Source organism: Sinohyriopsis cumingii, unplaced genomic scaffold (assembly GCF_028554795.1).
Source record: "Sinohyriopsis cumingii isolate HCF-2022 unplaced genomic scaffold, ASM2855479v2 utg000913l, whole genome shotgun sequence".
Taxonomy (NCBI): Eukaryota; Metazoa; Mollusca; class Bivalvia; order Unionida; family Unionidae; genus Sinohyriopsis; species Sinohyriopsis cumingii.
Window position 1 is genome coordinate 2,433,698 of NW_028315943.1, and position 17,915 is coordinate 2,451,612.

General features: G+C 33.6%; 1 protein-coding gene across 6 annotated transcripts in view; it reads left to right on the forward strand.

Annotated features, from left to right (window-relative positions):
- Positions 1-17,915, forward strand: part of LOC149773039 (EF-hand calcium-binding domain-containing protein 6-like) — a 92,992-nt gene that overhangs the window by 42,564 nt on the left and 32,513 nt on the right. For all 6 annotated transcript variants that reach the window (XM_089946900.1, XM_089946899.1, XM_089946901.1 and 3 more), the window contains 5 exons: positions 422-570; positions 5,064-5,177; positions 6,573-6,680; positions 12,124-12,300; positions 16,198-16,375. In XM_089946900.1, the coding sequence (XP_089803026.1) occupies positions 422-570; positions 5,064-5,177; positions 6,573-6,680; positions 12,124-12,300; positions 16,198-16,375 (726 nt within the window). The remainder of the gene's footprint in view (positions 1-421; positions 571-5,063; positions 5,178-6,572; positions 6,681-12,123; positions 12,301-16,197; positions 16,376-17,915) is intronic.

A 17,915-nucleotide genomic window follows, 5' to 3' on the forward strand; every position in this document is an offset into this window, starting at 1 on the left:
ACATATGTCACTCATATACATTATTGCAAACTCCTTTTTTTAAACAAAAGAAACTGCTACGCACTGTGTTAGTTTCACTTTACATTTTTGTCTGTTTATCTTAGACTGATAGTATGAAAACTACACATTTATGATTGATTTTAATTTTCTATACAACATCCAGTGAAAAATTTAAGTGTATTTCAGTTAAGGTTAGTGTCACTGGAAAGAATGCATCTCCATTTCCTCAGTGGTGAAGTAATTTCTGTACCTTCAGTAAAGAAATTCAACTGAGTGAATGTTAAAGTTGTTTCTCTTGGGAAATCCACTAATTCATATTTTAGCATAAATTAATATAGTTTTCTTAACTAATTCACTCAGATTTTGTGGTTGCTAAAAATTATGCAATTTTTACTTCCTTATGTTTTTTTCTTTTTTTCAGTTTGAGGAATCTTACAATGCAATGTTGACTGCATTTCAACTGTTTGACTTCATGAACGACAGTTACATAGCACGAGTGGACTTCAGGAGAGTACTTCAGGAATTTGGTTTTGTCATATCAGTTTCAGAGCTGGAAAACTTTTTAAACAGGTTAGTGCAAATGATAAATGGTACCATTTGGTACTGAAAAACCTGCTTAATCTGACCCGTTTAACTCATTACCCCCTGACACCACATTTATGTGGCAGAAGGTAGTAGCCTACCGCCGAGCTCTGTAGCATCAAGGTCATGTATGATACACTAAAGTGGATGGTATTATAGAAAGGGAGACAAATGTAGCTCTACAATGAAACCAATGATACCAAATAATCTGGAAGTTCTAGCTGCACTACAAAATACAGAGGGAAAAACCCAAGTTTTTGGACCAGATTGTTTTCCACCCAATATTCGCCCATGGTTGAAATCTGATTTTGTGTCTGGATTTTAGACTTTTTGGCCTCATATCTAAGGCAGACAGGTCTGAACTGCACACCGACAGATGAACCTTTGCAAAAAGTAGGAGGGGCCCTGAGTGGCCGAGTGGTCTAAAGCGCTCACCGTTCCAGATCACTGCCATCTCACCTCTGTCTGCGTATGTTCGAGTCCAAGGCTCGGCTAGCTTGGGTACGTGGGAGAGCCTGCCAGTAGCTTCTCGTGGGTCGGTGGTTCTTTCCTGGGTTTTCCAGGGTTCTTTCTCCACCAGTTATACTGGCCGCCATATATGGCCTCTCTTGTGCTGAAAATGGCGTTAAACCCCAGAACAACAACAACAACAACAACAAGCAAAAAGTAGGATAAGATGGGCATTTGGAATAAAGAGTGGTCTCGATACAAAAATGATGGGTCTGTTAAGCAAAAAAAATAATAAAAAAAAGAAAAAAAAGAACTCCAACTTTTACCCATCTGCTCATGTGCAAGCAAAATAGCCAATAAAAAATGATGTTTCTAGGACAACTTGGCATTAGGTTAATGGGAAATCACTTGGAAGTCGATGTATTAGGATGTATTCAGAAATAGCCCACAAAATGTGTTTCCTACTCGCATTTCAGGTGAAAACGATAAAAACCTCCAGGGCATAATGAGTTGATCTTGTAGATCTTTGCCTATCAAAGTCAATAAACTTAGTCCATGGTGCTAATAAAGACATAAATTTGATAGAGTATTCCAGTTTACTGTTTAATCCATTCTAAATTTGTGGTCTTCTATAGTCACAGTTTAGTCTAATTGTATAGTCACAATTTTTTATCACTCATTCTTCTCTGACAGTATGAAATAGGGGGAAAACTAAATATGTCTGTTTTAGGTGTAGATAAGCTTATATGTTCAGAAAACATTGGATTTTGAGAGCAAAACCAATTACAGTATATACTCTCCTGTAAGTCCATATTTTACCCACTTTATTTGAACATAGAGTCAATTTTTGTACCAAATGTATTGAAAAATCTTACAAATTGTGGCTGGCTTGATGTTTGTGATTGGTGATGAAAGTGTTTCAGAAAACTAAATCTGCTTGTCAGCTTGGAGACAAATCATTAGAACAAATCTTGACTTTCAGTTAATTATGGTTGAAGAGATGAAGCAGTAATCAGAAAAATACAGAACTCATTATACTGAAGTCCATGAAAACCATAGAATATAAAGCCTTATGGTGAGACTGTCTTATTATGAAGTACATAATTCATTCCTCCTAATTCTGTCCATGCGAGTCATAGAGTACACCTTTTTATAATGAGCCTCTCTTATAATGAAGTACAAAATTTATTCCTCATAATTCTGTCCATGCGATTATAGAGTATTCAACTTTATAATGAGCCTGTCTTATAATGAAGTACAAAATTTATTTCTCATAATTCTGTCCATGCGAGTTATAGAGTATTCAACTTTATAATGAGCCTGTCTTATAATGAAGTACAAAATTTATTCCTCATAATTCTGTCCATGCGAGTTATAGAGTATTCAACTTTATAATGAGCCTGTCTTATAATGAAGTACAAAATTTATTCCTCATAATTCTGTCCATGCGAGTTATAGAGTATTCTACTTTATAATGAGCCTGTCTTATAATGAAGTACAAAATTCATTGTTCAATAAAATGTTGTCCATAAGAGCCATGGAGTACACGGCATTATAGTAAGAGTGTCTTATAATGATACAGTACTCATAATAATGTCCAAGGAAGCCATAGAGAATATCACCTTAAAGTAAAACTACCTTATAATGAATTACATGATACAGTACTCATAATGCTGTCCAAGGAAACCATAGAGAATATCACCTTAAAGTAAGGCTGCCTTATAATGAATTACATGATACAGTACTCATAATAATATCCAAGGAAGCCATAGAGGATATCACCTTAAAGTAAAACTACCTTATAATGAATTACATGATACAGTACTCATAATGCTGTCCAAGGAAGCCATAAAGAATATCACCTTAAAGTAAGGCTGCCTTATAATGAATTACATGATACAGTACTCATAATGCTGTCCAAGGAAGCCATAGAGAATATCACCTTAAGGAAGACTGCCTTATAATGAATTACATGATACAGTACTCATAATGCTGTCCAAGGAAGCCATAGAGAATATCACCTTAAAGTAAGACTGCCATATAATGAATTACATGATACAGTACTCATAATGCTGTCCAAAGAAGCCATAGAGAATATCACCTTAAAGTAAGACTATCTTATAATGAATTACATGATACAGTACTCATAATGCTGTCCAAAGAAGCCATAGAGAATATCACCTTAAAGTAAGACTATCTTATAATGAATTACATGATACAGTACTCATAATGCTGTCCAAAGAAGCCATAGAGAATATCACCTTAAAGTAAGACTATCTTATAATGAATTACATGATACAGTACTCATAATGCTGTCCAAAGAAGCCATAAAGAATATCACCTTAAAGTAAGACTATCTTATAATGAATTACATGATACAGTACTCATAATGCTGTCCAAAGAGGCCATAAAGAATATCACCTTAAAGTAAGACTGCCATATAATAAATTACATGATACAATACTCATAATGCTGTCCAAAGAAGCCATAGAGAATATCACCTTATAATAAGACTATCTTATAATGAATTACATGATACAGTACTCATAATGCTGTCCAAAGAAGACATAGAGAATATCACCTTAAAGTAAGACTATCTTATAATGAATTACATGATACAGTACTCATAATGCTGTCCAAAGAAGCCATAAAGAATATCACCTTAAAGTAAGACTATCTTATAATGAATTACATGATACAGTACTCATAATGCTGTCCAAAGAAGCCATAAAGAATATCACCTTAAAGTAAGACTGCCTTATAATGAATTACATGATACAGTACTCATAATGCTGTCCAAAGAAGCCATAGAGAATATCACCTTAAAGTAAGACTGCCATATAATAAATTACATGATACAATACTCATAATGCTGTCCAAAGAAACCATAGAGAATATCACCTTAAAGACTGCCTTATAATGAATTACACGATACAGTACTCATAATGCTGTCCAAAGAAGCCATAAAGAATATCACCTTAAAGTAAGACTGCCTTATAATGAATTACATGATACAGTACTCATAATAATGTCCAAGGAAGCCATAGAGAATACCACCTTAAAGTAAGACTGCCTTATAATGAATTACATGATACAGTGTTCATTACAGTAAAACCTGTCTTGAGAGACCACTGCTATGAGTGACCGCCTGTCTTGAGAGATCAGGTTCTCTATGTACAGATTTAGAGATTATATAGTGTTATAACCTGTTATGAGAGACCACCTGTCATGAGAGACCATTATGTTTTGGCAGAAGGGGTGGTCTTTCAAGACAGGTTCCACTGTATTATATGCAGTCATGCATTGGGAGTTATTGGGTATAATACCTTATAGTGAGACTGCCTTATAATGAAGCACATTATTCATATAATTTTACTGCTACATAATGAAATGTAATCCATGAATTATAAATGCCACCTTATAGCAGTGTTATAATGAAAAGGCATATAAGGAGGGAGTGCCATATTAATACTGCCACTCATTCTTGTTCATACCAAAATTCATCTCAGCTTATAAATAGGCCATAGCAATATCATCATTTTTGAAAATTTTGAACAATGGGGTCAACATATAAGGTGGCTGATTAATGTACACATGTACATATAGTGACAACAGTTTCAAATTTACTGGTTGTTTATTGATTTTCATGAAATTGAAATGGAAAGTTTTGTTAAATATTTTTATACGTTATTACATTGACTGGCTTCTATTTTAGAAGATTTCAGGTGCAAGTTTATAGAATCTTTTTAATAGTTGATATTTTTTAAAAATCTCCTACATGGTTGGGAAGACTTTGATTTCTTTTGGAATAGTCAAGGATTAGCATTATTTCATTCCAGCGATCACATTAATAATAATAATAATAATAATAATAATAATAATAATTATTATTATTATTATTATTATTATTATTATTATTATTATTATTATTAAATATATTATGATTAGATGTTGTTTTGTCTTCTCTAGTTCAATGAAATGGAATTTGTGTTATGTTTTCAATCATTTCTTTTACATTTTTGTTTTTGTAGATGTGGTCTGCGTACCATTAAAGGGCAGATCAACTACAGAGAATTTCTCACCAAATTCCAAGCAAGGTCAGATAATAGCATCACAAACAAGATCGCTGTAAACACAGATCATGTGTAAGTATGCAGAGTCATTGAAAATTATTATGCAAAATAGCATAGCACAAAGTTGCCCTTACATTTTATTTCGAGTATAGACATGATTTTCTAATTATCACCCATTGTGATGCTATCACTCACTAAGTGTATAGTAGTAGAGCCTGCCATATCACTAGAGAAACAGATTGTAAGCAAAGTGAATCCGTGCAAAAGAAATACCCATAAAGGATTCTGCTGATTTTACACATTTTATAAGAGAACACTTATATTCCAGATTTTTAGGAAATAAAATCACAAATCATGGATGTCAAAGTGAATTGGCAGCAAAACAGTATTTAAATTCAAATGAATATGATGTTATTGAAAATAGAATGCATGTTTCTGCGTAGAAAAACTTTGTTGTCGGCAAGCACAGATAGATCTTTAAATGAAGGCATGCTGCTTGAAATTCAAAGTGCAATGCCTACTGTTAATTGGACCACACTAGATTAACCTTTTCCCAACAAGAAATATGATATCCAAAGGAGTGGCAGTGACAGTCGGATTATTAAAAAGAAGGGAATAGAGAGTTCTAACAGCAAATACAGATGATAATATTTTGCACTTGTCTTAGGAAATGCAGATTTGTAGTACAGCTAAAAATGCAGATGACCACAAGTTTGGGAATGTAAAGTATGATGAATAATATTTGATAGTGGGTGTGTGGGGTGCAGTTGGAGGGGGTGGGTGGGAACATGTCCATTTGCAAAAAGCATAACAGAGTGAAGATTTAACAGTATGAATGCTTGCTATCATCAGTTTTGCCATCAGAACTAAAAAATTATATTGCAGTGAATGTTGTTAATGAAGTACCAATTATACTTGCCAGCACACCATGGCAGATCACAGTCTATGTTGTTTGCAGTTGGCCTCAAATTATAGATGAGTATATACAGTAGATTTTATCACTTATGATTCAGTAAGTTAAGGATGATACAAAATATTGATGGTTTTATTTAAAAAACAAAGGACTGTGATAAATACAACCTTACATGGTCTGTAATATTTTGTACAATATTTATTTTTGGTTTTTGTTTCTCTTTAAAGAAAATTTTTCATTCTACAATGATATAACACAAAATGTGTCATTTATACCATACATACTAGGTTATAAATTGAGTCCAACTACAAACATCTTAGACACTGATCTGTCTTCACAAATTATACTGGCAGATTAAGGTCTATGTCATTTTGTTCTATTGACTATAACTAACAAACTGAATAGAACCAGATCTGCTGGTGCATTATGCAATCACAGCATATCCAGGATTATGCAGTTTGCAGTTGGACTGAACTTATAAGAATATATATACAGTTGAATATATACATACATTTTCCCTCAGTTTTTTTTTACTGTGTCTACTTTGCATACAGATTCCATTCTGACAGCACAACCAAAGATAACCTCACTTCTGACGAACTTGAAGCAAAGCTTGTTGAATACTTCCAGGGAGATTTCATCAAATTGGTCAGCACTTTCAGGTTTGTTATACTCAACACACCATTTACAGCTTTTTGTTTATCTGCTTTGTTTATAAACTTTGCCTATTTCTGCGTTCTCTGCAATCACTACTAATCCTGCTTTGGGAAGTTGTAATGCTCATACCAAATACCAAATGCAATGTTAATCACATATGTAACCATTGGATTCATAGTCATTGAGACCAGAATCACACATGCAGTCATGGTATGTATTGTCAATGTGACTGTATCGCACATATAGCCATGGGATGTATTGTTAGTGTGATTGTAATCACACTTGTAGCCATGGGATGTATTGTCAATGTGATTGTAATCATACCTGTAGCCTTGGTATGTGCTGGCAGTGTGATTCTAATCATACCTGTTGCCATTTTATGTATTGTCGGTGTGATTCTAATCATACATGAAACCATGGGATGTATTGTCATTGTGATTGTAATCACACTTGTAGCCATGGGATGTATTGTCAGTGTGGTTATAATCATACCTGTAGCCATGGGATGTAATGCCATTGTGATTGTATTCACACTTGTAGCCATGGGATGTATTGTCAATGTGATTGCAATCATACCTGTAGCCATGGTATGTATTGGCAGTGTGATTCTAATCAGACCTGTTGCCATTTTATGTATTGGCAGTGTGATTCTAATCATACATGAATCCATGGGGGGTATTGGCAGTGTGATTGTAATTATACATGAAACCAGGGGATGTATTGTCACACTGAATCATATTATGTTGCATTTGGGTATTGTCATTGTGATTGTAATCAGATATGTAGTGATGGGATACACTGTCATGGTGATCATATTTACATTGGCACAGGATGTACTGTCAATGTGATTGTGATCATATATTTGTAGCCATTATGAATATTTTAATTTTGCAACAGTTTGTTAATTCTGAGGGCCTCAGGGGAGAATACTGTATTATAGTGAGTTACCCTCAGCAAATAAAATATTTATTATTATATTATTATTATTGTTGTTGTTGTTGTCATTATTATTATTATATGTTTTGTCAATAGGATTGCAATCCTGCAAGTTTTGACCCAAGTTATGACATGATCATACAGTTTGACTATCATTTCAAATGTCCAGCTATTACTTGATGCAATGCAAACCATGGTCTCACCATTTATTTCCACAAAAACTTTGCTTATACATATGACACCTATATTTTTTACAAGATTGCATCATAATCCTATCCATTTTCATTATTTCTGTGTATTTGTCATGTTAGATAATTTTGGCTTTATACATATGGTCATTACTCACGCTGCCCAATCCCTTCATATGCCTGCAGGCTACTTCTCTGTTTGGTTGTTATAGATCAATTAAAGAGACAAAATGGAATGGCAAATACTGATAAATTGATTATGCCTCCAAATATCCACCTTCAATATTGAATATTGTATCACAGAGTGTATATATATATATATATATATATATATATATATATATATATATATATATATATATATATATATTTGATCTGTTAGAATCAGTGAAAGATAATGTATTTTTTAAATAATTTATATCTCCTTTCTTTACTGTTCTGTTAATGGGAAATGGCTTCACAGACAGCTTAATGTTTCTACAGAGTAAGACAGCTATCAATTTGTTTTACAATCAGATGACTTAAACCTTGTCTCTATAGAGTCACACAGCTAAAACCTTGTTTCTATAGAGTCACAGCTAAAAACCTTGTTTCTATAGAGTCACACAGCTAAAACCTTGTTTCTATAGAGTCACACAGCTAAAACCTTGTTTCTATAGAGTCACCCAGCTAAAACCTTGTTTCTGTAGAGTCACACAGCTAAAACCTTGTTTCTATAGAGTCACACAGCTAAAAACCTTGTTTCTATAGAGTCACACAGCTAAAACCTTGTTTCTATAGAGTCACACAGCTAAAACCTTGTTTCTATAGAGTCACCCAGCTAAAACCTTGTTTCTGTAGAGTCACACAGCTAAAACCTTGTTTCTATAGAGTCACAGAGCTAAAACCTTGCTGCTGTAGAATCAGACAGTTATAACATTGTTTCTGTAGGGTCAGGCAGTTATGACCTTATGATTGAGGATAAGGGGAATTATATGATACTTGTGTTGTTATCTTAATGTGGTATTTTTTAAAAAGTTTTGCCAAAATATGTATCTTTCCGAGATAGTTCACTCTGTGTGTGACCTTCATTCTTAAAAGAGGCAACTGAGACAAGAGAATTAGTAAAACCATAATGTGTTACATCCAGTCTTGATTACATAAAAGATAACTAATGAATAATGAGTAAAAATTATCAGCAAAAAATATTATGAAATGTGGTTAGCATCAAATGAGTGAATTTGCCTTTGGTTCATATAATATGATTTAAAGCCATACTGATACTGTTAAAAACTCAGATAGTTCTTATAGTTTTGAGAAACTTAATTATGGTGGATTTTATTCATATCTTCAAAATTGAAAAATAATCTCACTTTTCAAGTACATTTTCACATTTCTAAATGGTGTATTTCTGTAGATCCATTTTTCAGACGTCATACAATTAATAATGCAATTCAAGAAGTTAAAAATTTTAATGTAAAAAAGTAATTATGTTAAAAACATGTGTTAATGGACACTACCCTCAAAAAGGACACCTGCTCACAAAAAACAGAATTCCTCTACACTTTGTCTTAACTTCACATTCCTATATGAGCCCATAGAAGGGACACATGTTCACCAAGGACAGCATTCTTATAATGCCCCTTTTTAAAATTTGACATTAATATACAGCCTCTATAAAAGGGACACATGTTTCCAAAGACTGATCTAATAGAAGCATGAATCGCAGTGGCTTAGTGGTTAGAGTGCCAGACTCATGACCAAAAGGGTGTGGGTTTGAATCCTACAATCACCTGAGCATGATTTGGTTACTAAGATGTTCCTTTGTGCAAGGCTTTTTACTCCTATTGCATCATGACTAAATTGTGTACTTGTGGTGCTGTATTTCAAAACACCAAAGCAAACCAAATCCTCACTTTTAGTAGCTATTTTTAAGAGAGGATTTTAAAGCGTTTTCATAAGTTTTTGATTTGTTATGACTATCAGTGTAGGGGAGATAAAGTATCATTTAATCATAAACATATGACTTATGGTGAAAAATATTGTACATTGATACAATAGAGCTGTAATATCCACAGCACAAAGCATTGCACATTGAAACAACATAGCATTAATATTCATGGAACAAAACATTGTACATTGACACAGCAGAACTTTAATATTCTTGGCACAAAACATACAACAGAGCTTTAATATCCATATGAGAAAACATTGTACATTGTAAATTGACACAACAAACTTTAATATTCGCAGTAGAAAACATTGTACATTGACACAACAGAGCTTTAATATGCACAGCACAAAACATTGTATGGAATACTATTTAGGTCCTAATGAATTTAATCCCTAGTTATTGAATTCAATAAGATTTGTAATCCAACAAATTATGTTTGTGTTATTAATTCCTCCTGTTTCCTTTAAATGCATTTTTTGAGTAACATTTCTGGTTGATTGTTACTTAGAGCTTCCAATAATTAGGCTAATTAGGCTAATTGCGCTGCACAATGTTGGGCTCTAACATTTTGTAATAATTTATTTAGGTTGGAAAAAATAGACTATTAGTTACTTTTAACTGTGATTTGACTCAAGTTTGTAACTTTTAAATTAAGGTTGCCTCATTGACTTAGTGGTAAGTATGCTGGAATTACAATCAGTGGATTGCAGGTTTGAATCTCACCAATGCCTTCTCCTATTGCTTGAAGTGGTCTGTTCCTGGGCAAGGCACTATACTCTAATTGCCTGAGCACTGTGCAGTGATGCATGTGCTAATGTGGTATTAAATACCTGTCAGTTTATTTCATTTTTTTGTAACCTGTAAGCCAAGCTACACATGGATGTGTATTTTAAATTGATTACCAGTTTGAAATTTTGAAGTTCAAGACACTTTCACATTTGGATGACTTTGATTGAACAATACACAATTTCAGCACAGTTATATATTCTTTGAACACGTAATACATTATTGTATGATAAACTATGTTATGTTATTGAAACTTTAATAATGTCAAATCAATATGGAAAAAATTCTATAAGCATTAGTAGTACGACTTAAAACTGGTAAATAAATTATCATTTATAAATCTAAAATAATATCAGAATGTATTCAGCAGTACAGATTATCAGATATTATTTTCAAATCAACTGTTCATTTTATATATGAAATTTTTGAAGAAAGACTGTAATAGAAATATGATAAGATGCAATATATTTTGTGACAGACATCTATCCGCACTTACTTTGATCAATTTCCCTTATCTTAACCAGAAGACTATTCTTTTATTTAATTATAATGGCTTTTAGTATTGTTTTAAATCATATATAACTGTTTTACACATACAATGTACATTTGCTCTCAATGATGTATACCTGTATAGTTATTATTAATCATCTAAAACACCATCATGTTCCTAAATTAAAAAACGATAATTTATATAGCTGTACTGTATCTTGTAGTTCAATTCATGATTTTATAGTTAAACACTTCTCATGTTTTGATATAAAAAATTGCTCAGTTTACTTCATTGTCAGTGCTGTAATGTCTCATACACAGCAGTAAACTGAAACCTGTTTATAAAGGACACTTAAGAGAATCTAGTTTTTTTTGACAGGTGTCCTCTCTGTACATGTAAACTTTGTAAACAGTGGATTCTTAACTATATTTCCTTTATGAACATGCATCTTTCATAAAGCAGTGATCAGTGTAGCAAGTTCAGTTGTATGTTATGTTGTGATGCATTTGGAATATGAAGATTCTGAAAATTTGAAAGCACTTTAATATAAGGTGATACTTTTTATAAGTAATATTTGGTGATAGATCCCCTTGCATTATTTAATAATAATATTGTCCCTAAAATAGGCCATGCGTCCTCACCTATTAAGGTAGTCCACATTTATGGCTCTCATGAAATGCATTTTAGTAAGGCTGTATTTTCTTTTTGCTCTTCTGCTTGAGCTATGCCCCATTGTCAGTTTTTTTAGACGCATTACAGAATCCATGTTGACTTCATGTCAAAGTTTATATAGTATTATTATGATATGGACTTTCCTAATAATGTTATATTTAAAGAAACTGTTTTGAGAAGTTTACAAATAAGATTAAATAGATACTATTAACATTGTTATAAGAAACATAATAATAATAATAATAATAATAATAATAATAATAATAATAATATATTGTTTCATTTTTATTACAGTATGTTTAAGAATTTGCACAATATGGAACAAAGGTAGTCAGTGGCTTAAAAGGATGGTTAAAATAATGTTTTTATAATCACGTATTACCTGATAAACATTATCTGAGCTAAAACATCTGATACTTAATTGCATGTTGAATATTCAACAGGTCATGTGACAAGTACAGCCTAGGAGTCATCACCCCACACGAATTTCGCACAGCCTTAGAGAAGCGACTTGGCTACCCAATGTCAGAAAAGCAATGGGAACAGTTGAAAGAGGATGTTGGCCAAGATGCTGATGGTCTTGTACCCTACGTGTCATTCTTGCAAATGTTTGACATAGTGTAAGTCTCAAACTATTTTTCCTTAGTCTAGGAGATCTAGGGACTATTGCTGACTAATATAATATAATATAATATAATATAATATAATATAATATAATGTAATAAAATATAATGCAATATAATTTAATATAATGCAATATAATATAATACAGTCCTACCCACTTATATCGACATCACTTATATCGACAAGCCACCTATTTCGACAAAAAAGCAAAGTCATGGTCCCTTGGTCTACTATTACTACCAAAATTGTCATGCTTATGTTGACATCGAGATAAAAAATAAACATACGTGTTGACAGAAGCCGTTGGGCCCAGCTTGAACAAATCCTTTGTTTTCTAATCATTTATGTCAATAAGTTGCCAGTTCCGACCCATACTTTGTTCAACAATTAGTTGATCTTGCCGCCAGACTTTAATTTTCCCGCCTAATCATTTATGTCGACCAGCTGCCAGTTCTGACCGTTACTTTGTTCAACATTTAGTTGATCTTGCAGCAGGCTTTAATTTTTCCGCCTAATCATTTATGTCAGCAAGCGGGTAGTTCCGACCTGTACTTTATTCAACAATTAGTTGATCTTGCCGCCAGGCTTTAATGTTGCGGTCAGATAAGTGTAAATGCTACTCACTGACGACTGGTCACCCCTTACTGCTGAATTTAACTTTTATCTTTTTTTCAGACCCCCCCAACACTTATCTCGACATCCGCCTATGTCGACAATATTTCCTCTGGCCCGAGGATGTCGACATAAACTGGTATTACTGTATAATATAATACTGTAAAATTAATTGACCCAGATCTGTTGTCACATAACGTGCTGGCATATCTTGGTCTATGCAGCTTGCTGGTAGCATCAGTTGAGCAAATAACTTAGACCGTGATATGCCAGTGCATATTTTGCCAGAGATCAGGGTCTGTGCATTTTTTCTACTGATTTACCCCTGACAAACTGCAGAGACAAAAGATCTGCTGGGATATTATTTGATGGCAGATCTGAGTCTGTGCAGTTTGCAGTAGGACTGGTATAAGCAAGAATATATTGTGGTAAATGGTCATTGACATGTCTGAGTGTTTCGCATCACACCTGTAGACACCTTGATTTGAAAACCTTGCCATTAAGATTCCATCATGATTATCAAATAATTATCTCAGAGATGGTGGATTTATACATTATTATGTTAAGGCCTAATGTTTTGCCTGCACATTCTTTGGTAGCAGTACACTTGATTTGCATGATAGAAGTACAGTGTTTGATGCTTGTTTCTAAGTGAATGCATTACTAAGTTTTTCCCATCAAGGATCAGTGGCTTCTTCCAGGTTTTATGGATTCATCCACTTGTACTAGATTGCAGCCATCTCTAGTTGTTGTTAAAATGGGCAGCATACTATAAGGGCAGTGTTGATCCAGGTAATAAAAATCATGTTTGGAACATGAGTAAAGTTTGAACTATAAAAAAAAATATTTGTATAATGGGTGCTTCTATTTGCAAGGGTAGAAATAGTCCTCAAAGTAGGTCTGAGTCAGGCCCCCAAAATGTATAGTCCTCAAAGTAGGTCTGAGTCAGGCCCCCAAAATGTATAGTTTGGCAAAATGTAGATCACTCATAGTGTTTATTACTTGGTGATTCAGTTAAGAGCCGTAGTGATATTCCACCTTGAAATATTGAATGTTTGTATCTTTGTGATAGTAAAAACCCTTTGAAGTTTTAAATAGAAGTAAAAAATCATGTTGTTTTCCTTAAAAAACAACATTTAGAGTTTTTGAAATGCAAAAATCTTGGACATTTTAATATACCTTTGTCATAAGACTGCTATATTATCTTGGCTTATAAAGCATTACAATATGTTTTTTATTAAATCATGTGATAACAGATCATGATGTCAAAGATGATGTCATACAGCAAGACTAATGTCTGAGACATCCAAATCCATTTCATTGTCATTTCCCTACACTATACAGCAAAATAAATAAAACATTGTTTCATTACATGATCAATAAAACTGTACTTTAGTCAGCCGGGTTATTACAAGTAAAACTGTTGATTACTGTATAATTTTAGAATTTGATGTTGTTGTGGTGTTTAATGCCATTCTTCAACACACGATTGGCTATGCATGGTGGCCCGGGAAGAACCACCGACCCACGAAAAGCTACTGGCAAGCTTTCTCACATACCCACTTTAGCTGAATCCTAGACTCGAACCTATGCAGACAGAGGTGAGATGGCAGTGATCTGTAACGGAGAGCGCTTTAGACCACTCGGCCACTCAGGGCCCCCAATTATAGAATTTCTTATTACCAAATCTTGCAAAGTAAGAGAGTATTAAAGTCTTTGTACAAATTTTATTAGAAAAGAGCAATCATGTAAGATCCAATGCATTTCATACTGTACAAACTGATTTGATTTACCTCAGAGATGATCGAGCCACTTGACTGTGTCATTCATTGATCAGATTCATTATATACATGCACTATTTTAAGCAAATGAATATGGCAGCAATGAATTATAGGCAAAATCCTGTTGTCAGCTACTAGTTGTCTTGAGAGACACTTTTTGTTGGCAGAATGGATTTTCTCTCAAAATATGATTTAATGCATCAAATTTCATTTCTGTTTGTATGTTTTTCTATGTGCCTCAAACTATTTTAGTACAAAGAATTTATTTTAGTTCAAAGGTCAGTGATAATGCTACTGCCTGATCTAGTTGTTTTCACTTGAGATAAGGCAGACACCAGATATGCTTATGGCTAAAGGTCAGTCACAATGCTACTGTTTGATCTTAGACCCGTATGAAATAGAGAGACGGAAACCACCTGTCATTGAGACAGAAACCACCTGTTTTCCGCCTGGAATGAAAAAATTCCAGGTGGAATAGAGCAGGAGACGTAATTTAAATAAGACAAATTCTTACTTACGCCTCTCAGTTGAGGTGTAATTTTATATTTTTCCGCCTGGCTATGGCAGAAAACACTACAAGTCAGTGTTTTGAGATGTCATTTTTTCCTTTGAAATTTGTACCAGGCAGAAATTTTGGTTTAGAATGAGACTGAACTGGACTTTTAAATTTCTACCAGGCAGAAAGTTAGTTTTAGAAATTATTTTAGTTCAAAGGTCAGTGATAATACTACTGCCTGATTTAGTTGTTTTCACTTGAGATAAGGCAGACACCAGATATGTTTATGGCTAAAGGTCAGTCATAATGCTTCTTTTGATTTAGTTCTATTCACCTGATGACCGCTCCAGTGGCCTAAGTAGCTAGAGCGTCCATCTCAGATGTGAGAGGTCACGGATTCAAACACCAGCTGAGTCATACCAAAGACTTATAAAAATGTTACTAACACCTGCCTCACTTGGTGCTCAGCATTAATAGGTTAGTGTTAGGAGTCTGGTCGGCCTGGTGTCAGGATAATGTGACTGGGTGGGACATGATGCTACATGTCTGTGGCATGAAGCCCCAATCCTAAACATCACTATAAACTGCCACACTGCAGATATTGTAGCAAAATGACTGAAAAATTGTTAAAGATACATTAAAAAGATCCAAATCACACATAAATCCATTCACCAGAGACAAGGCAGACACCATATGGTCTGTGCTCATGGCTAAAGTACAGTCATAATGCTACTGTCTCATCTAGTTCTATTTACCTGAGTCAATGCAGACACTAGATAGTGAATTCGCAGGGTTAATTCTCCTGAGGAATGACAATAGGACAATCTCATTTTTAATATTTTTTACAACTGAACTTATATAATGTTCTATTGGTAACATGACTGCTACAGGTATTATTATTATTATTATTATTATTTTTTTTTTTATTATTATTTTATTTAACAGTAGATGTTTGACTTTTAAAAGGCAGTATTAATTACTCTGTTGTGTATAAAATTCAATAGGCCTGGTGCTTGGAATCAGAAACAGGAGGGTCCAATACAAGTTGCTTTAATAACGCAAGCTGAGAGACCTGTTCCACCTCAAGTAGAGAGATTAAAAGAGAAAGCACAAGAAACAATGGTACCACCAGAATTTTCACCGAGAGATGCAGAGAAAGATAAAAATAGAACACTTGCAGAGGTATGAGGACCATCAAGTTAAAGTAGAGTTTCCAATATTTCTATAATAAAATTACTTGTATAGACTTCATATTGTGCCATTTGATTACTTGTGAGCACTGCATGATGTGCCATACAGATTGATCATTAGATTACTTGTGAGCACTTTATCTTGTGCCATAAAGACTAATCATTAGATTACTTGTGAGCACTAAATGTTGTGCTGTAAAGATTGATCATTACATTACTTATGAGCACTTTATCTTGTGCCATAAAGACTAATCATTAGATTACTTGTGAGCACTAAATGTTGTGCTGTAAAGATTGATCATTAGATTACTTGTGAGCACTTTATCTTGTGCCATAGACTAATCATTAGATTACTTGTGAGCACTAAATATTGTGCTGTAAAGATTGATCATTAGATTACTTGTGAGCACTAAATATTGTGCTATAAAGATTGATCATTACATTACTTGTGAGCACTTTATCTTGTGCCATAAAGACTAATCATTACATTACTTGTGAGCACTAAATGTTGTGCTGTAAAGATTGATCATTAGATTACTTGTGAGCAATTTAGCTTGTGCCATAGACTAATCATTAGATTACTTGTGAGCACTAAATATTGTGCTGTAAAGATTGATCATTACATTACTTGTGAGCACTAAATATTGTGCTGTAAAGATTGATCATTACATTACTTGTGAGCACTTTATTTTGTGCCATAAAGACTAATCATTACATTACTTGTGAGCACTAAATGTTGTGCTGTAAAGATTGATCATTAGATTACTTGTGAGCACTTTATCTTGTGCCATAAAGACTAATCATTAGATTACTTGTGAGCACTAAATATTGTGCTGTAAAGATTGATCATTATATTACTTGTGAGCACTAAATATTGTGCTGTAGAGACAGATCATTAGATTACTTGTGAGCACTTTATCTTGTGCCATAAAGACTAATCATTAGATTACTTGTGAGCACTTTATCTTGTGCCATAAAGACTAATCATTAGATTACTTGTGAGCACTAAATATTGTGCTATAAAGATTGATCATTAGATTACTTGTGAGCACTAAATGTTGTGCTGTAAAGATTGATTATTAGATTATTTGTGAGCACTTTATCATGTGCCATAAAGACTAATCATTAGATTACTTGTGAGCACTTTATCTTGTGCCATAAAGAATAATCATTAGATTACTTGTGAGCACTAAATATTGTACTCTAAAGAGTGATCATTAAATTAGGGATTTAGATTAAATTTCATATTCTGCGGTTTCAAACTCTTGTGATTTAACATGGAATATACTATATATACTCCTTTCTAAGCCGAGACCAATGGCAAAACTGTATGGACCCTGATCTGCCTTTGCATAATATGCCAGAAGATCTGGGTCTCTACAGGTTCAATAGAACAAACAACATAGACCCTGATCTGCTGGCACATTATGTGTTGGCACATCAGGGCCTGTAATGCTTGCATTTGGACTCTGCACATCGTTGTCTGTCACTGCTTCATCAGTGAATTATGTATTATAGTTGAAGGAGAAACT